Genomic DNA, 20,861 nt, shown 5'->3' on the forward strand with positions numbered 1-20,861 from the left:
GTGTTGTGTGATTTTTAACTTTGTCCACACCAGTCCAACACTGGCATCTCCAAATCCTGCTTCATTAAAGTCAGATAAAGTTCTTTCAGTCACTACTGCTCTTGCCTTGTCTGGTCGATGTGCAACATGACTCCCAACTAAAGTGGTTACTTTTAACTGGCCTTTAAAGAGTTTTACCAAACCAGTCAGTTGTATAAAAGCAGGAAGTGTCTGCACCAGCACATTCACAGAACCAATGGGGATGGCAATAAAAGCTGTTTTGAACAGCACCATCCAATCTGGAGAATAAATGTTTCATTCTAAGGCAAGTTGTTGGAGGGAATCCTGAGGGACAGGATGTACATGTATTTGGAAAGGCAAGGACTGATTACGGATAGTCAACGTGGCTTTGTGCGTGGGAAATCATGTCTCACAAACTTGATTGAGTTTTTTGAAGAAGTAACAAAGAAGATTGATGAGGGAAGAGCAGTAGATGTGATCTATGTGGAGTTGAGTAAGGAGTTCGACAAGGTTCCCCATGGGAGACTGATTAGCAAGCTTAGATCTCACGGAATACAGGGAGAACTAGCCATTTGGATACAGAACTGGCTCAAAGGTAGCAGACAGAGGGTGGTGGTGGATGCCTGTGACCAGTGGAGTGCCACAAGGATCGGTGCTGGGCCCTCTACTTTTTGTCATTTACATAAATGATTTAGGTATGAGTATAAGAGGTACAATTAGTAAGTTTGCAGATGACACAAAAATTGGAGGTCCTAGGGAGTGTTGCTGAACAAAGAGACCTTGGAGTGCAGGTTCATAGCTCCTTGAAAGTGGAGTCACAGGGAGATAGGATAGTGGAGAAGGTGTTTGGTATGGTTTCCTTTATTGGTCAAGAGTATTGAGTACAGGAGTTGGGAGGTTATGTTGCGGCTGTACAGAACATTAGTTAGGCCACTGTTGGAATATTGCATGCAATTCTGGTCTCCTTCCTATCGGAAAGATGTTGTGAAACTTGAAAGATCTCAGAAAAGATTTACAAGGATGTTGCCAGGGTTGGAGGATCTGAGCTACAGGGAGAGGCTGAACAGGCTGGGGCTGTTTTCCCTGGAGCGTCGGAAGCTGGGGGGGTGACCTTACAGAGGTTTACAAAATTATGAGGGGCTTGGATAGGATAAATAGACAAAGTCTTTTCCCTGGGGTCGGGGAGTCCAGAACTAGAGGGCATAGGTTTAGGGTGAGAGGGGAAAGATATAAAAGAGACCTAAGGGGCAACTTTTTCACGCAGATGGTGGTAAATGGATGGAATGAGCTGCCAGAGGATGTGGTGGAGGCTGGTACAATTGCAACATTTAAGAGGCATCTGGATGGGTATATGAATAGGAAGGGTTTGGAGTGATATGGGCCGGGTACTGGCAAGTGGGACGAGATTGGGTTGGGATATCTGGTCGGCATGGACGGATTGGACCAAAGGCTCTGTTTCCATGCTGTACATCTCTATGAGCATCCTTAATCTCTCAATCATTGGTTTAGTATCCTGAATGGGAAAGTTTTCTCAGAGTAGCAGGACTTTTAAACACCAAGAGATGAGCTATTAGAAATAATTCTTTGCCCACAGCAGACATTGCATTTCTTTTTAAGCGAGAAGTTGAGAATTAGGGTGACAACGATTTGCATTCTTTGTCAGCGTGACTCTCCTTCCGGCAAAGAATGTAATCGTTGGAAATTCCTTCGTTCAAACACTGCATGCCAATTACACGAAACAGGAGCCTCTCACTGAACAGAAGTACTTTCTGTGGTATGCTGTGTTAGTGACTTAATTGCTGATCAAAAGAACGTTCATCTCATCTTTAATTTATCTCCCATTCCCATGTAGTTTATGGAAAGCTGCTTGGTTCAACGTGCTCCCCTTCGGGGAAGAGAGAACTGTGTGTGCTGTGTTCTGTTTATAACAGTGAAAGATAGTTGGTAACCAATAAGCAGATTGGATAATCTCAGTTCCATTTGTCTTTGTTCCACACCCTGACCATATCATTTATCCCCAGGAACACTTTGGTTTAACCTCTATAATTTACCTTTTATATTTCCAGCTTCTTTTGGAGGCTTTAAAAATTACTTCCCTTTGAAACTGTTACCCTTGAAAAATGCTGTTTAGTCATCAGGAGATTGACATTGCCATCAGTGGGTCACCTTGAAGTGCTCGAACAATCCTCAACTTAGTTCTCCCATTACTGAGGAATCTCCTGTCACTTGCTGGTTGCACATTTGTTTCTAAAATTCCCAAACTACAGGTTTGGCCTCGACTTTATCCCTGACATTGGGTAGAACCTTCCTTGTGCATATTCACTCATGGGACATTACTGGCTGGCCTTTATCTGACACCTCTCTCTCTCTCTCTGTGTATACCAAACTTTCTACAACTGTTAAAAGTTCTGATAGTAGTTTACCATCTGAATGTTGTGTAGCCACTAGAACCGTAAGGGTTCCAAATTCTGGAGCTGCTTCTCATCTGTTTGTTGGTTCAGCTTCTTGTTACACTGTGTTCCCTACTTGTTCTCCTGTCTCTACTTAGGCTACTACAGTTCAGTCCTGACACCAGGCAACCATAGGTTATGGATTTCTCCCCTGGGCTCCAGTCAGAATTAGCTGAAAATGTGTTGCTGGAAAAGCGAAGCAGGTCAGGCAGCATCCAAGGAGCAGGAGATTCGACGTTTCGGGCATAAGCCCTTCTTCAGGAATCCTGAAGAAGGGCTTATGCCCGAAATGTCAAATCTCCTGCTCCTTGGATGCTGCCTGACCTGCTGTGCTATTCCAACAACACATTTTCAGCTGTGATCTCCAGCATCTGCAGTCCTCACTTTCTCCTCCAGTCAGAATTAGGCTTACTGTCTGAACTTGTGCCGTCTTTCCTGACTTTTCATGTTTCTACTTCCCTCTGCCAATCCATAGGTCTGATGCTCTGCTCCTCGTCTTGCATGTTCAGCCAGTGTTTTATTTTGTAATGGCCTTTCCTGCCCTTCCTACTATAAAGCTTTCCATCCACTCTCAAGCCCTATTCTGGCATATCCTAGGCATTTTGGTAAAACAAATAAGGACAGAACTCATAAAATTAAAAGTAAGGCCTTGGGAGGTGTTGTAGAACAGAGACAGACCTCGGGGGACAGGTACATAATTCCTTGAAATTTGTGTCATAGGTAGACAGGGTGGTGAAGAAGATATTTAGCATGTTTGCTTTCATTGCTCAGACCTTTAAGTACAGGATGTTGGGGTGTTACATTGAGGTTGTACAGGATGTTGGTGAGGTCTCTTCTGGAGTACTGTGTGTAGTTCTGGTCACCCAGTTATAGGAAGGATATTATTAAACTGGAGAGGGTTCAGAAAAGATTTACCAGGATGTTACCGGGAATGGAAGACTTGAGTTATAAGGAGAGGCTGGATAGATTGGGAAGTTTTCCACTGGAGTGTAGGGGTGACTTTACCGGGGTTTATAACATCCTGAGGGGCATAGATAAGTTGACTGGCAGGTGTCTTTTCCCTAGGGTGGGGGTTTTCAAGGTTAGGAAGCATATTTTTAAGGTGAGAGGAGAAAGATTCAAAAGGACTGTCAGGGCAAATCTTTTTACAGTAGTTCATGTATGGAATGAAGTGATAGATGTGGGTACAGTTACAATGTTTAAAAGACATTTAGATAAATTCATGAATAAGAGAGGTTTGGAGGGATATGGACCAATCACAGGTAAGTAGGTCTAGTTTAGTTTGGGACTATGGTTGGCGTGGACTGGATGGGCCAATGGGTCTGTTTCCATGCTGCATGGCTGTATGGCACCATGCAGACCAGCCTGTTAGCTGAGCTTTGTGAGAAATGGCCTTCTCCCAGTCTTGACTATCACTTGGTCCACATTTTAGTGAGCCCATTATTTGCTACAGTTGAAACCTCAAAGCTCTCCTGATCTTTTCTGAAACCTCCTAAATGTCATTCTACCTGCATCATGCCTTTCAAATATTCTGCAAAAATTTGAACGAGTTATAGGTCCCTCCTAAACCTGGAGCATGATCCTAAATATTGTGGCTGTAGCCCCCAGTTATGACAAACACATTTTCTGCATGTACTACTCATACTAAAGCAATTGTGAATTTACAGTTCCTAAGTGACTATTTTGCAGAGCATTTTATCAATCACGGAGTGATTTTGTTCAGAATTCCCATTACTGAAAGGACTTTCTTCTGCTGTGTACGTTGGTACAATATTCAGATTCTCACACATATCATGGACCAAAACCAAACCCCCTCAAAATATTCAAGCAGAAGCCTGGACCCTAACTGTCTTTTTTATTTAAAGGCAAGAGAAATGTACTGGATTCCAAAGGTGATTCAGTTGGTCCACCACAAGGCTTTAAGCAAAACCCACTTTATTCTTACAACGCAGTTAAAATACAAATCAGAAAAATATACTTGGAACAGCTTTAACGCTGTTGAAATGCTTTATTATTTACCTACTAATCATCAACTGTTTCAATATGGCAGCATCCCATAAACACACCCTTGGCAAAGGCAGATTCAGCAAAACAGATTTTTCTCACGTGCTATCCATTCTACAGTGCAGGAGAAAGGAAACCTGAATGGAACAGTCTTGCAGCAGAGAGAGGACCTGAGTTTCTTGCTGGATGGAGGGAGGGATGGAGGGAGGGATGGACGGATGTGTATCTACCAACTTCAACAACCAACACCAATCTCAAATAGAGTCATAGAGATGTGCAGCATGGAAACACACCCTTTGGTCCAATCCGTCCATGCCAACCAGATATCCCAACTCAATCTAGTCCCACCTGCCAGTACCCAGCCCATATCCCTCCAAACCCTTCCTATTCATATACACATCCAAATAACTTTTAAATGTTGCAATTGTACCAGCCTCCACCACATCCTCTGGCAGCTCATTCTATACACATACCACCCTCTGCGTGAAAGTTGCCCCTTAGGTCTCTTTTATATCTTTCCCCTCTCTCCCTAAACCTATGCCCTCTAGTTCTGGACTCCCCGACCCCGGGGAAAAGACTTTGCCTATTTATCCCATCCATGCCTCTCATAATTTTGTAAACCTCTATAAGGTCACCCCTCAGTCTCTGACGCTCCAGGGAAAACAGCCCCGGCCTGTTCAGCCTCTCCCTATAGCTCAAATCCTCCAATCCTGGCAACATCCTTGTAAATCTTTTCTAAACTCTTTCAAGTTTCACAATATCTTTCTGAATAGGAAGGAGACCAGAAATGCATGTAATATTCCAACAGTGGCCTAACCAATGTCCTGTACAGCCACAACATGACCTCCCAACTCCTGTACTCAATACTCTGACCAATAAAAGGAAGCATACCAAATGCCGCCTTCACTATCCTATCTACCTGCGACTCCACTTCCAAGGAGCTATGAACTGCACTTCAAGGTCTCTTTGTTCAGCAACACTCCCGAGGACCTTACCATTAAGTGTATAAGTCCTGTTAAGATTTGCTTTCCCAAAATGCAGCACCTCGCATTTATCTGAATTAAACTCCATCTGCCACTTCTCAGTCCATTGGCCCGGTTCTAATGAAAGCAAAACTAAAACCCTGGGTCTGTCTGAGCCTGATTGCACCCACTCGTGCTTCTCTTGTCTAAGTTTAAAAAAAAAAGGCGCTCCAGGAGATGAAGGTTTCTCACCCACTGTGTCTGAAGCACGCGTTCCGCAAGAGAACCACCCAGAGTAACTCCCTCTTAAAGGCACAGTACCATCATACCACACACTCCTGATCTCCTCATTGGCAAATTCACTTCTGTTATCCCTTAGGAACTTAGCCAGTCGTCTCAGTCTCATGTATATTATCTTTCCATTGCCTCGTCAAGAATACCTTTTCTGTCTTTACTATACATTATTATTGACTGATTTAAGTCTAGTTGCTCTGCCTACAGACTGTAGGACAAAAAATATTTTGTGTTATCCCATACCTTAATGTCCCTCAGGTCCTTTTCATTAAAGTCCCTCACCAAGGGAAGACTTACTATGGGTCACAAAGGCATTTTCTGTACTCTCAAATATCACAATGTTCATTTAATACCCTTTTTGAGTTTAGTGTATTCCTCATCTAGTGACCCTGCATTCTTATACAAAACGTTCAACTTGAAATGCAAACTGTCAATGTAAGTTGGAAGTGATTTGTTTCTGTTCCTATAAATTCCTATCTCTGGATGCCATAATTCTTCCGTAACATTCTGCTTTGAGAAGATCAGCATTGTTAAGGAAATGCAATAATAATCTGACTATGTAAATTGCAAATCTACACATCTCCCAAAGATATTACTTTATTATACTTTATATCTAACTTTATTTGGTCTTTTTATTGAAGGCTTACTCATCAATAAAGGCATTTCACTGGATTCTACCCTGTCATTATGATGTGATATTCGTCTGCTATCTTAAATGTCCTTACAGATTGTTGATTTGTGATTTCAGACTGTTGGCATGACTGAACCTGAAACAAATAGATCTGCTACTCTTTGACCTTACTTTGGTCTTCCTTACATTTAAAAAAAACAGATGACATTTTATACTGTCCAGCCCATTTACAGCCACTATATAGAACTGCACAGTGGAGCAAGTCCTTTCCCAGGATGGTCACTACTGGACTGATGCTTCTAGTGGCCAACACGATTGGTCAGTATTATCCTTCTCCCCTTCATTATCTTCCCTGTCATGTCAACTCAAAAACCCAGTTATTCCTTTTCAGACAATTCCACATACAGTGATACCTTGAGCCACACCTGAAACATCTATTATTATTCCCGGGATTCATCCTCCTTCCATAATTACCCGCCTCCTGCTGCCTGTTGTAGCTGTCAAAAGAGTTTCTCGTTGTTTGATCCTTTTTTGACCCAGCCCTGTTTAAGAGAGGCCCAGAAATATTGCCACCCCATATCCTCCACTTTTGGTGTTACGTTGTTTAAACATGAAAGGGTTCAGAAAAGATTTAGAAGGATGTTGCCAGGGTTAGAGGACTTGAGCTATAGGGAGAAGCTAAACAGGCTGGGGCTGTTTTCCCTGGAGCATCGGAAGCTGAGAGGTGACCTTATAGAGGTTTATAAAATCATGAGAAGCATGGATCGGGTAAATAGGCAAGGTCTTTTCACTGGGGTAGAGGAGTCCAAAACTAGAGGGCATAGGTTTTGAGTGAGAGGGGAAAGATTTTGAAAGGAATAACCTTTTCACTCAGAGAGTGGTGCATGTGTGGAATGAGCTGCCAGAGGAAGTGGTGGAGGCTGATATAATTACAACATTTAAAAGGCATCTAGTTGGGTATATGATTAGGAAGGGTTTGGAGGGATATGGGCCAATTGTTGGCAAATGGAACTAAGTCAGTTTAGGATATCTGGTTGGCATGGATGAGGTGGACTGAAGGGTCTGTTTCCGTGCTGTATGACTGTGACGTTATGCTGATGAGCCTATGTGTAACTTGAAAGTGGCCAAAAATGAATTCTTTCCCTGAAGCTTTGGATAGCTGCTCTCGAAACATGTCACTGTCTTTAACCTAACCCTAGTTGAAGCCAAGACCCTACCCAAGTCTGATACCCTGGCACAATCCAACCGGTTTGAAGGCAAGTATAGATGTAGAAGTTTACAAGTGGAATCGCTGTTGTCTCCCAGATAAGTCACTTGCCAGTTAAAATCTGTGATGTAATTTTCAGTGCCCCTGCTTTAGTAAATGTATCATTGAGCTTTGTAGGCATGCAATAGGCATCCTGTTTCACTTCCGTAAAGCTGGAGGGAATGTCTACACCTCCTTCACTAGTTGCTAAGCTGAATCGGCTTGAGCAGCTAAGTGACTAACGCCTGCTCCTATTTCTTGGGTTCTAATGATTATGACTGACTAACAGCGGATAAAGTGAGCTTCTGTACACATTTGTGAGAGGCACTCCCCGGAGTTATGACGTGACATTGGAGTATTGATCATTAGAATTAGGAGCCAGGAGGAAACCAATGGCCTGTGAATGTTGAGAATTCTGGCGATAGTGTGGATCCTCCATCCTTCAGTACATTTTAAGGTTGGTTTGTGTTCTTGATCTTCATCTTCTGTATTATCAAAGGGACGATACAATAAACTTTCAAAAGAAGATTCTGTAATGATGAGAGGTTCCAATAACCAGTTTTCCCCAAATGCTCGAAGAAGTTGCACTTTAATTTTGGCCACGTGCTGCTGATGCCCCATTGATACAACATGGCTGTTCCGATTTCTACCCACCAGCCTTAACCAGCATTGGAAAAGCGTTAGACAGCAAAATGATTATACTGCGGCTGTAACTTTGTGACTCAGCGTGCCTGCGCTGAATTAGAATCTTACTGTATTGTTTGTCCTGCTTTCCAGAGCCTTGCTACACTAACAGATGAATTCAGGAATAGCTGTTGCATTGAGAACTCCCTGCAGGATCTCCAGATGAATCCGAGCTTGGCCTCTGAGTGTTTATCACAGCAGTTCTGTGAAGCAGGGTCACAGACTGACATCATCGGAGAGGTATGCTTCCAAATGCAATGATCTATTTATTAATGGCTCATTTTCATCGTGACTTCAGACTGCATTTGCAGAATCGGTGACACTCGGTTGCATTGAGAAAGCAAAAACGGAAAGATCTGGGTTTTATTTCCTCTTTGTTTCAGTAACTACAAAAGACTGATGTTGTAAGAAGGTCTTCAGGATGCACAGTGTGCCTGAGAAACTGGCCAGGCTGATGGGAGTCCCTGAGCAGTGTCAAAGTGGATTGGAAATGATTCTTGGATCAACAGTTAGGGCAGCAAAAGGATCCTGGCTGCTGGCTGAAAACAAAAAGTGCTGGAGATCTCAGCGGGTCAGACAGCATCCATAGAGAGAGAGCAAGCTAATGTTTCAGGTCTAGGTGCCTCTTCTAAGGACAGTCATCTAAGAGTCAAAATATTAGCTTGCTCTCTCTCTCTCTCTCTCTCTCTCTCTCTCCACGGATGCTGTCTGACCTGCTGTAATCTCCAGCACTCTGTTTTCAGTACAGATTCCAGCATCTGCAGTAATTTGCCTGTTTGCTGATGTGTTTAATCTAGTACTGAAAATAACAATGGACCAAAATCTTTGTAAATCTGGTGTCACTGACTGTGAAGCAACATCCACACCTCAATAGGAGCTCCAGTAAGTGACCATTTGGGCAGCATCTGTTAGACTAAAAGGGATGGAGTTGAATGGCTAGAAATGTACATATGACTTTGCATGGCCAATGTCAGAATACAAGTTGGGAAGGAGGATTTTGAGCACTGTATATGAAGATTAAAGTTCCCCGCAATAATTACATGGGTTTTGCACCAATAATCTTTCTGTTTAATGTTCAATCTGGTGGTATAACTATTACTCACTTGTGTTTCCCAGCATTTCCTGTTCTTAAAATCTACCCATGCTGTTTCCACTCCCTAATACTGAGTCATGATCCTTTTGCACCACTGTCCTTCTATATCATCCTTTATGATCAGTGCTGCTCTTTCCCACTACACTGGTCTTTTTGAAAGATTGTGTATCCTGGGATATTATTTCCCAACACTTTTAAATGGGACCTGAGGGGCAACTTTTTTTTTTAACACAGAGGGTGGTGTGTATATGGAATAAAGCGCCAGAGGAAGTGGTAGATGCAGGTGCAGTTGCAACATTTAAATGATATTTGGATAGAGACGTGAATAGGAAAGACTTAGAGAGATGTGGGCCAAATGCAGGCAATTGGGACGAGTTTGTTTTGGGAAACCCACACGGCATGGCCGAGTTGAACTGAAAAGGGCCTATTTCTGTGCTGTCTGACTGTGTGACTCTGATATCATTGCCATTACAGAATAATCTGTTTATCCCTCCCTGTGATCCGCTATCTTGAAATGAGTGTTTTACGTACTTGGCCAAAGAGCATTAATTTTATTTTTAAATTATTATTTGTTGCAAGGAGATAATACGTGTCACGAAAAGTATTTTACTGCTCTATTGCCTTGATTTTTCCCCTGAAGATTTGGAACAACCTTTGGAATCTCTGCAACTGTGGCTGTCACTCTGACCACGCTGTCCCTTATCGCTGTCTCATTGTCATGTCAATATCCCCCCCTCCCTCCACCGTCTCTGCCGAATGGCTTCGTGCGCTTATGGGTTTTGCATCGGTTTGCACAAGCGCCCGGCCATCCTCAAACCAAAGAAACAAGAAACTGAGGGTGCTGGAAGTCAGACACAAACTCAGAAACAGCTGGGCCTATTCCTCTCCGCAGCACTCTCAAAATTCTGCCAGACCTGCTGAGTTCTTCCAGTGATTTATGACTCCCTGATATCCTCGTTCCCTGCAAAGTACTTTACGCCAGTTAATCTATGTCAAGTGTTGAGGCTGCTCCATCACTACCTCCTGGATCCTCAGAGGCAACAGCAAGAATGGGTTTTTGCAGAAGAATGATGGGAACATTTAAGATGCGAAAGATCATTTAAAACGAACATGGGTTGACAAGAGGACGTGTGTGATCGATCAGACAAAGATAACTGTGTCAGTCTGGGTACCTTTCGAGAGTGAGAGCAGCTTGAATACCTTTTTGTAGGCCTTGCTGTGTAAAACTAGGAGCAGAGGAAGCCAAAAACAGCCCCTGGATAGGAAAAGTCAAAAGCAACTTGTCAGCGGAAGGGATACTGTGACTGAGTGGACTCGAAACATTAACTCTATTTCTCTCCACAGGTACTGCCAGACCTGCTGCATTTCTTGCTGTGTCTGTTTCAGGCTAACTTTGCTGGTTGATTCTGAGCAGCTTTATCAATTGTAGCTTGTTCCTGCCTCTTAAAGAAATGAAAGTCAATTAGCATTTATCAATGATCAAATAGTGATTTGAATATCCTGTTCATCAAAATTTTACTTGAACCAGAGGCCACTGTATTGCTTCTTTGTGAAGGAAACTCAAGTGTATGACGTATGTGTGTGAGGTGGCATGGTGGTTAGCGCTGCTGCCTCATAGTGCCAGGGATCTGGGTTCGATTCCTCCTTGGGGCAAGTGTCTGTGTGGAGTTTGCACATTCTCCCCATGTCTGCATGGGTTTCCTCCAGGTGCTCCCATATCTTCCCACAGTCCAAAGATATGCAGGTTAGGTGGATTGGCCATGCTAAATTGTCCTGTAGTATCCAGGGATGTGGAACTTGGGTGCGTTAGCTATGGAAAATATAGGATAGGGGGTGTCAGTTTGGGCTCCTTGGGCCAAAAGGCCTGTTTCCACATGGTAGGGACTCTTGTACCCAGAACACTTGACATTATTGAATCATTCATTTCTCCCATCTGCAGAGGAACCCCGATTATCCGAACGCCTTGGGGAATATTTTGTTTGGATAATCGAATGTTCAGATAATCAAATGCTGGCTAACGCAGTTTAGCCAAGCATCGGGACCTTGCAATCTTGTTCAGATAATCTGGATAATCGAGATTCCTCTGTATATTCTTAATTTATATACTTTACCTTCCTGTTTCTGAGAATCCGAAAGGGACTACAATAAAGGGAATTGTTTCACTTCTAGAGTTCAGGAATGATTAGCCAAGGTGTTTCATTCTATGCAACTTGCGTATGATGTTTGGTCGGCTCACGTTGTGATACTGAGCTAGGAAAGGAGGTAAATCCATCTCTTAAAAACAACAGTTCTGGAGAAACTCAGCAGGTCAGAGTTAACTTTTCAAGGCCAATGTGACTTGTTCAGAAGCTTCACTCAAGGTGTTAAAGCTGCGTTCTCTCCACAGATGCTGCCAGACCTGCTGGGGAACTCCAGCAATGTTTGCTTTCATTTCTGACCTCCAGCATCTGCAGACATTTGCTTATATTTAAACCATTTCTAAAGAGTACTGCTCATCTTGTTTAAACCATGCACTCTCCAGTCTGGCCAGTGGGGATTCTGGTTTCTTATGCATACTGCCCAATGAGTATAAGTAGAAGGCACATTTTTGCAAAAGGTTATGCGTTAGCTAGCAGCGTTTTATAATACTGGCTCGACCTTATTTCAAAACGTTTTGTCCTTTTAGCTAAATATTCTCATTGAGCCAAGTCCCCCTTTTCAATGCAACCTTTTGAGATACGTGTGAACTAAGAGTTTAGGTTTATTAATATTTGTTCTGAATAAAATTTAATGCTTTTCCTTTTACAGTTTTCATCTGATGGAAGGTCTAAACTAGCAGACAGAGTTCGACTTAGTTGGCAGTATGAGGAAGCTAAGAAGAGGTAATCAACGTTCAATGTATTCACAAATAATCTTTGTCTCTTAATTCTTAATGCTCTTTTTTCTCTCCTCCTTCATATATTTTTCCTTTTGGACAGGGATTATAGCGAAGAGTCTGTTGGTTACAAGTTATTTACTAAGGGCTGTGAGGTCACATGACAGGTAACACTTTGACAACTGGTCTTGGGTGAAGTCATGAAGGGAATACAGTCTTCCTCCATTTCAGGGAGGAACCAATGACATTGTCACATCACTTTGCTGGCTACTGTCCTTTAGCTGGGACGTAGTGTGCCGTTGCATAATCTGTTGGCTGTTTCTGACCAGTGCTCATGTGGTTAAGTACAGAGGTCAGCAAACATTGGTGAGAGAGCTCTCCTGTACTCCAGAGTGGTTGGTGCTTTCATCAAAGGAAGGAACCCTGGATGCTACACGTCGCTTTGAGAAATGATGCCATGCTTGCTTTTTGGAAATTACATCTAAGGCTATGCCACATGTGCCATGTACAGTGCAGGAAAATATTCAGTTCCTCCGCATTCGCTAAAGGTCCTCAGACAGCAGCTTCCAAACCCGCGGCCACTTCCATCGAGAAGGGCAAGATCCCTGGCAACACCATCATCTTCGACTTCCCCCCACTCACCATCCCGACTTGGAAATGTATCGCCCTTCCTTCCCTGAGGCTGGGTCAAAATGCTGGAATTCCCTCCCTAAGGGCATTGAGGGACCACCTCCAAAACATGGACTGCAGCGGTTCAAGAAGGCAGCTCTCCCCCGCCCCCCGCCCCCCCCCCCCCCCCCCACCTTCTCTGGGGGCAACTAGGGACAGGCAATAAATGCTGGGCCCAGCCAGCGACGCCCACATCCAGCAAGTGAATTAAAAAAGCAAAGACATCCGTTGCTGAGCGTAGAGTTTACCAAATAAAAATAAAGTCAAGGAAAAGACCAGAAAAGGTCAAAAAAGTTGGCTGTTTTGCCCCTTTCCCTTCTCTGAGGGAACTGGTTCTGGTGAAAGGGAGTAGTGTTTTCACTGGAAGAGCTATCATGTGAGGGTAAGTGTGTTGACTACATTGCAGTGGCTAGTCTCTTTTACAGTCACATGCTTTGTTTATCATGCATTCCAGCCTTTGGCTTGTTGGGATTACTGGAAAGCCTGTGTGTTTACATGCATTACAGTGTTTTCACTCCAGCTCTCTCGGGCAGACGTCAGTATACAGTGGACTACAGAATGTGTCGTGCCCTATTCTTTTTTTTCTTAAGCAAGAAATATCATTTCTCTCTGTCAACTAAAACATTGCAGCAACAGCACGATAAGTTCCCCGTAGCTATCTTGCAAAGTTCAAGGGAATATTTTAATATGTTAAAAAAAAAGTACACTGTAATCCATTTTTGACTTTATATTGAGAGAGCGTTTTTTTATGAACTTGAGAAAGTGTCAATATTTCAAGATGAAGGAGATCTTTCAAGAAGAATGGACCTGAAAAGTACCTTGAGGTGAAGCAGACAACTGCGTCGTGCGTTTGTTGGCAAGGTCAATCTCGGCTTAAAGAAAATGCGGGCCTTTATATCCAGCCCCGGTAACCTCAGAACACTGCAAAGCACTGCAGAATGATTGTTATCATGTAGGAGGTTAATTGCAAAACGAGTACGTTGCAGCTTGAGTAGTAGAATATAACAGTCTTGTGAATTTATTTGCTGTCCAAGATGAAAAGATTTACCAGGATGTTGCCAGGCTTGGAGGGTTTGAGCTAAAGGGAGAGGCTGAATAGGCCGGGGCTGTTTCCCTAGAGCATCGGAGGCTCTGGGTAGTGGATAGGGTGAATAGATGAGGTCTTTTCCCTAGAGTGGGGGAGTCCAGAACTAGAGGGCATTGTTTTAAAGGTGAGAGAGGAAAGATTTTAAAAGGGACCTAAGGGGCACCTTTTTCACGCAGAGGGTGGTGTGTGTATGGAATGAGCTGTCAGAGGAAGTGGTGGAGGCTGGTACAATTACAATATTTAAAAGGCATCTGGATAGGTATAAAATAGGAAAGGTTTAGAGGGAAATGGATTGTGCTGGCAAATGGGACTATCTGGTCGGCATGGACGGGTTGGACCGAAGGGTCTGTTTCCGTGCTGTACGTCTCTATGACTCTATATCATACAATGGGCACATTTGAGTATCCTGAACAAGGGCAAATTTGCTACATCACCAACTTGTCACTGCATTGAGAATCTTGGATGCTGCAAATGTCCAGAAGACAGAACGAGACAAAGTTTTGTGGGAGATTTCCAATAGTACACCAGTGCTTATGCTAAATATGATTACCCCAGTAGCTGTATGTACTAAGATTGTGAAAAGTACCATTAACACAAATTCTTCTTCCTTACCATTCACTGTGTGACTGGTGGGTGCGATAACTCAGACATAACATAGACTTTGAAGGTCTGTGACATTGATATGGGTGAGGGGAAGGTCTCAGACATTCTTAGCTCAGTACTTTCTGTCCGTTACCTGTATCTTTCATTACAAATGGGGCTCAAACAGAAGCACCATCTGGATTCTCTTGTGAGATTAATGAGATGCACACGATCCACAAGGTCAGCACTCGTACCAGAGCTACTCTGCATACTCAAAATATTCCCTGCAGGAATAAGGCAACGTTTGGTACTAAATGAAAGGGATTTAATCAGAGGGTGAGCTCGCGAGACGTACGTTTTGGGACCGTGAGTAAATCATCTCGATTGCCATTTGACAGAAAGGTGAACATCAGCCAGAATCGCGACAGATTCTGGGCACCCCCTGCTGGCCGGGCACCTTTACTGCTTCTGTCGACTCTTCGAAGTGACGAGGGAGAGCTTGGGATTGAGAGAGGAGAAACAACAATCCTCTGCTTCAGATGATTTGCTGCTGCTTTGGCAGTGTTCACCACTCTGTGGGACCGACCTTGACTTGGCGAAGCAATGTGAAGGCGGGGAGAGTGGGGTTTTTACATCTCTCCACAACGTTTCTGTGAACCTGTGCTGAGAAGCCTCACCACATGAGGCTCGCCCCTCTGGGAATGGTCTCCGGACAGAGACTGAATCCAGGGTTGACGTGAGGCCCTGTGATAAGGCTCGCGGGTTTTGCTTTGTAGCTGGTCATCCTGTGAACTCACTGTCACTGCAACACTGCAGCTCTCAGCTTATGCTGCTGCAGGTCTGTACACCTTGCAGACTATCCCTGGGTCACTGGGGGGAGGAAGCGGGTTTAAATCACGCTCCCTACAATGGGGTTGCACGGTGGCTCAGTGGTTAACACTGCTGCCTCACAGCGCCAGGGACCTGGGTTCGATTCCAGCCTCAGGCGACTGACTGTGTGGAGTTTGCACGTTCTCCTCGTGTCTGCGTGGGTTTCCTCCGGATGTTCCGGTTTGCTCCCACAGTCCAAAGATGTGCAGATCAGGTGAATTGGTCATGGTAAATTGCCCATAATGGTTAGAGATGTGTAGGTTACGTGCATTAGTCGGGGGTAAATGTAGAGTAATAGAGTCGGTGTGGACTTGTTGGGCCGAAGGGCCTGTTTCCACACTGTAGGGATTCTATGATTCTATAATGGAGGGGGGATTTAAATCAGGCCGCCTACATTGGTTGGTGGGGTGGGGGCAAGGTAAGTAGCCCCACGCAATGGGGGGGGGGTGGAGTAAAGCAGTTCCCCCATTGGAGGGGAGGGTGTAAAGCTGCTCCCCCCGGTGGAGGGGAGGGTGTAAAGCAGCTCCCCCTGGTGGAGGGGGAGGGGGGGGGCGGGAGGGAGTAAAGCTGCTCCCCCGATTGAGGGGAGGGTATAAAGCGGCTCCCCCCGGTGGAGGGGAGGGTGTAAAGCGGCTCCCCCCCGGTGGAGGGGAGGGTGTAAAGCGGCTCCCCCCCGGTGGAGGGGAGGGTGTAAAGCGGCTCCCCCCGGTGGAGGGGAGGGTGTAAAGCGGCTCCCCGATGGAGGGGAGGGTGTAAAGCGCTCCTCACTGTCTCAGTGTGGAGGTGATATCACTGAATCCACTCTGCTCACCCAGAGGGAACAGTTCAGTTTAACGACTTCAGTATTTCAGAAGCTGCAAGTAACTCACTGCAGTCGTTTTAATAAAACAAAAGCCCATCAAATTGTCTGAACCCAGCTGGCTGACAAATGCCGAAAGGGAATGTAATCAGCACCTGTGCTTATTTTCCCTAACTTTGTTTCCACATATACATGTTGGATACTCCCCTTCACCCTGGATATGGCCTGGTGGGCTGTGAGGGGGAATACCATTGGAGGGACAGACATCACCACCAGCTTTATCCGGGGCACTGGGAATGAGAAATGGATGGCTCGTCCTGCTAATTCTGAGGATAAAGTGAAAAATTACACCACACAAGGTTTATAGTCCAGCAGGTTTATTTGAAAGTACAAACTATCAGAGCGCCCCTCCTTCGCCAGGTGAAGTCAACTTCATACGCAGTTCCACTTCACCCGAGGATGGGACAGTGCTCTGAAAGCTTGTGATTTCAAATAAACCTGTTAGACAATAAACCTGGTGTAGTGTGACTTTTAACACCCCAGTCCAACACCGGCATTGGCACATCGATTCTGAGGATGAAATCTGCAAATTTGACCACGGTTGACAAAATGTGAGGTGGAAGCAAACAGTGATGGTGGCATCTCAGCGTTGGTTTTAACATTTCCTTTTGAAATCATAACTGCACTCATTGAGGCCATTTTCTGTTGGTGTGCGGGGGAACTGCAGCATTGTTTCATTCTCTCTCTCTCTCTGTCTCTGTCTCTCTCTCTCTGTCTGTCTCCCTCTGTTTCTGCCCTGGGTCCTGCAGAGTTTCCAGTATCCAGCTGCAGCTAGCTCACTTGGACAACGAGAGCTGGCCAGGCAGGGCTGAGGTAGACTGGGACCGAGTCCAGCTGATCCGGGAGAAGGAGGCCCTGCTGCAGGAGCTGCAGCTGATCAGCCAGCAGAAGCGCCTGCCCGAGGAGCTCGCTCGCCTCGAGGTTGAACGCCAGCGACTGGAAGATGACATCCAGCGAGCACAGTCCATCCCCGGTCAGGAGTTCGCCGAAAGGTTGGTCTCCCTTTTTGTCGCCACTTCCTCCTTTTCCTAGCCAGGACTAAAACGTCCCGTCCGCATTTACATCACAGAGTTGTCCAATGCACTAAGTGGCCATTCGACCCACTGTGGCTGATCTATCCAATCCATCCATCTCCCCTTGGTTTCCCCTGCTACTACAGCACCTTTTTATCACAGGTAACCCTAACCCTAGGGCAGAGGAATATCCGCAAGCACTTTCCAGGAACACCATCCCACCAGGGCCAGACAGAAAATTTGGGAAGTTATGTTGCAGTTGTACAGGATGTTGGTGAGGCCGCACTTGCAGTATTGCGTTCAGATTTGGTCACCTTGCTAATAGGGAGGGTGTTATTAAACTGGAAAGAGTGCAGAAGGAATTTAGAAGGATGTTACCAGGGCTCAGGGAGAGGTTGGACAAGCGAGGACTGTTTACTTCAGAGTGTAGGAGACTGAGGGGAGATCCTCTAGAAGTGTATAAGATCAGGAGAGGCATGGATAGGGTGAATGCACTCACTCTTTTTCCCAGGGTTGGGGAATCGAGAACTAGAGGGTATCAGTTTAAGGTTAGAGGGGAAAGAACAAAAGGGAACCTGAAGGGTACTTTGTTCACACAGAGGGTGATACACATGTGGAGTGGGCTGCCCGCTGAAGTGGTTGAGGCCGGTACATTAACAACATTGAAAAGGCATTTGGACAAAGACATGGATGGGAAAGGAATAGAAGGATATGGGCCAAGTGCAGGGAAATGGGGTTAATGTGGATGGACATTTTGGTCAGCATGGACCAGTTTGGGCCGAAGGGCCTGTCTCTGAGCTGTAGGAGCCTATGACTCTGAAAGTGTGGTTGAAGAGGTAGATCTTAAGGACCGATCTAAAGGAGGAAGAGTGAAATAACTTGTTTAAGGGGAACATATTCATTCAGTTACCTGCCAGCATGGTTTTGTGGTGATTGGACCAGCTACTTGAAGGTGGTAGAAAGGTGTGTGTGTGTGTGTGTGTGTGTGTGTGTGTGTGTGTGTGCGCACCAGTTAGCAAGGAATTGTGGTACAGAAGGCCCACTGCATTACAACCTGCCGAGTCTAACCGCAACCATCACCATTGCCATTGGACATCTTCAGGAGCTGCGGGGGGGGGGGGGGGGGGGTCTGTTGTTCATTGCCGTTCGGACTACTGACACCATTTTTGTTTAGGCATTTGGATGTTTTTTGTAAAGTAGAGATGGAAAAAAAAAGGTGGGGTAACTTTGACTTAACAGCAACATTGTAAGACAGATCATTTCTGATCAGGATCCCAATAGAATGAAAATGGGAAGAGTCCTGTAATGACCAGCTGATTGGTTACTGGCCCATTTTCCAAAGACACAATCCTCCATCATGAGTGAAAGTTACGGAATTGTGTCATGCAGGTTGAATATTTGATACTTTTGTCTACTTAGATTGTGCACATTACACATAGTGTTCTGCTATGTATACATGAGTTCAGGTTCCTTGTTTGAAAGTACATTACCAAAGTAGACAGGCAGGGGGCCAGAAGAACACAGCATGCCAGGCAGCATCAGGAGGGGCAGAAGTCGATGTTACAGGTATAATCTGACCTCCCCCTACACCCATCCCCTCCTTCAGGACTGGGGGTGGGTGTAGGGGGGAGCTGCAGATAAAAGGGTTGGGGTGGTGAGGTGGGGATAGGTGAAGGCAGGTAGAGGGTACGACCTGATTGGTCAGTGGGAGGAATGAATCTGGTTAGGGAGGAGAGGAAGGGAGGGGGAGGGGTTGGGAAGGGAGTTGGAGGGAGGGAAGGAAGGTTATTTGAAATTGGAGAACTCGATGTTGACCCCTCCAAGCTGTGAGCTGCCCAGGTGGAGAATGAGATGTTGTTCCTCCCAATTTGTGGTTTGGTCTATTGTGGCAATGGAGGAGGCTAAGGATGGTCACGTTGGAGAGGGAGTGGGAAGGGGAATTAAAATGGGCGGTGACTGGGAGGTCCAGTTGCCCCTGCAGGCCCGGCTGAGATGGTCAGTGAACCATTCCCTAAGTTTACGTTCAGTCTTCCCGATGTAGAGAAGACCACATCGGCAGCACCTGATGCAGTAAACTAGGTTGGAGGAGAGTCAGGTAAACCTCTGTCTCACCTGGAAGGACTGTTTGGGCCCTGGATGGAGGTGAGGGGGTGGTGTACCAGCTGGTTTTACATCTGTTTCAGTTGTAAGGTAAAGTACCTGGGGGTTTGTGTAGTGGGGGGGGGGGCGGGCGGTGTGGTGGTCAGTGGGGAGAGTGGCGCAAACCAATGACTGGCAAAGGGAACGGTCCTTGTGGAAGGCAGAGAGTGATGAGGAAGATGCTCTTGGTGGTGGGGTCTAGTTGGAGTTGGCAGACGCGAGGATGTATTGGATGTGGAGATTGGTGGGGTGATAGGTGAGGACAGGGGGTCCCTGTCTTTATGGTGTTTGGGGGTGATTAGAGCAGTGGAATCGAGGTGGTGCGTGGAGGCTGTCTGGATGACAGAATGGGGAAACACATTGTTGGAAATAGATGGATATCTGGGATGCTTGGGAGTGGAATGTTTTCTCATCCCAGCAGATGTGGCGGAGGCAGAGGAATTGGGAAAATGGGATGGAGTTCTTGCAGGATACTGGGTGGGAAAAGGTGTAGTCCAGGTGAGAGTCTGTGGGTTTGTAATAAACGGTACATGGTAAGTGTGGTACAACTAACTCCACAGCTGTCAAAAATATAGGAGCTCCACTTCTAATGTCTGATGTGGCTCTGTGCCATCACATGATGTGGTCTTTGACTTGTGGGTAAAATCCGTACTGCAGAGATTTGAGCATAGACTTGTGAGGGCGTGCTGCCCTGTGAAAGGTACTGTACTCCCGAGTAATAAGCTGGTGATTATTTTACTTTGTGTCATGCTGCAGGACCAGCAATCTGTGGAAATGGTAACATTGAGGGAACCGAGAGTTCCGGGAAGTTGCCGCAGTTGACTGTGCCACCATATTAGTTTTGTTCAGTGCTGCTGTGGGGAAAAGGGTGGGGCTTGTTGCAAAGTTTTCAGTAGCTCACTGAAAACAGCTAATGGGTCACTGAACAGCAGTTTTAATGTCGCAGTCAGAGAGGGTTATATAGTTACTCAAAGGCAGGCAGAAAATAACTTGTCAACGCAGAGGTGTGCAGTGAATACATAACTAATAATATACTGGGGGGCTGCTTAAAAAGTTGAGCAGTTGTTCGGCTCTACGCAAAACTCAGGGATTAGTCCTGGGAGTTGGTAGGTACAGCCAAATGTTGTAGTTAGGGCTCAGGTTCAGTAGTGGGGCTCCATAGTCTGGGTTCATTGTATTAGTGAACAGAATAGAACAGAAATGTTATTGTCATGTTTGCAATTACATGAAAAATACAGTAAAAGATTTTATAAGCTGTCCTATATTAACACCTAGATTAATGACAAGTCAATGATAATAATGAAACAAAAATAAAATTAAGACAAATTTCATAACTGTTGATTGAATAACATCTGGTCTCTGGGAAAGCTGATTAACGAACAATGAAAACTCCTGCAGCAGGTACCGACAGATGCACACCTCGT

At 45.2% G+C, this 20,861-nt stretch overlaps 1 protein-coding gene across 3 annotated transcripts in view; it reads left to right on the plus strand.

Moving 5' to 3' along the window:
* The window catches only part of wwc3 (WWC family member 3), a 202,521-nt gene that overhangs the window by 146,993 nt on the left and 34,667 nt on the right, over window positions 1-20,861 (plus strand). For all 3 annotated transcript variants that reach the window (XM_060833413.1, XM_060833414.1, XM_060833415.1), the window contains exons 7-9: window positions 8,365-8,511; window positions 12,152-12,225; window positions 17,035-17,277. In XM_060833413.1, coding sequence (XP_060689396.1) covers window positions 8,365-8,511; window positions 12,152-12,225; window positions 17,035-17,277 — 464 coding nt within the window. The remainder of the gene's footprint in view (window positions 1-8,364; window positions 8,512-12,151; window positions 12,226-17,034; window positions 17,278-20,861) is intronic.

Source organism: Hemiscyllium ocellatum, chromosome 12 (genome assembly GCF_020745735.1).
Source record: "Hemiscyllium ocellatum isolate sHemOce1 chromosome 12, sHemOce1.pat.X.cur, whole genome shotgun sequence".
In the NCBI taxonomy this organism is placed as follows: Eukaryota; Metazoa; Chordata; class Chondrichthyes; order Orectolobiformes; family Hemiscylliidae; genus Hemiscyllium; species Hemiscyllium ocellatum.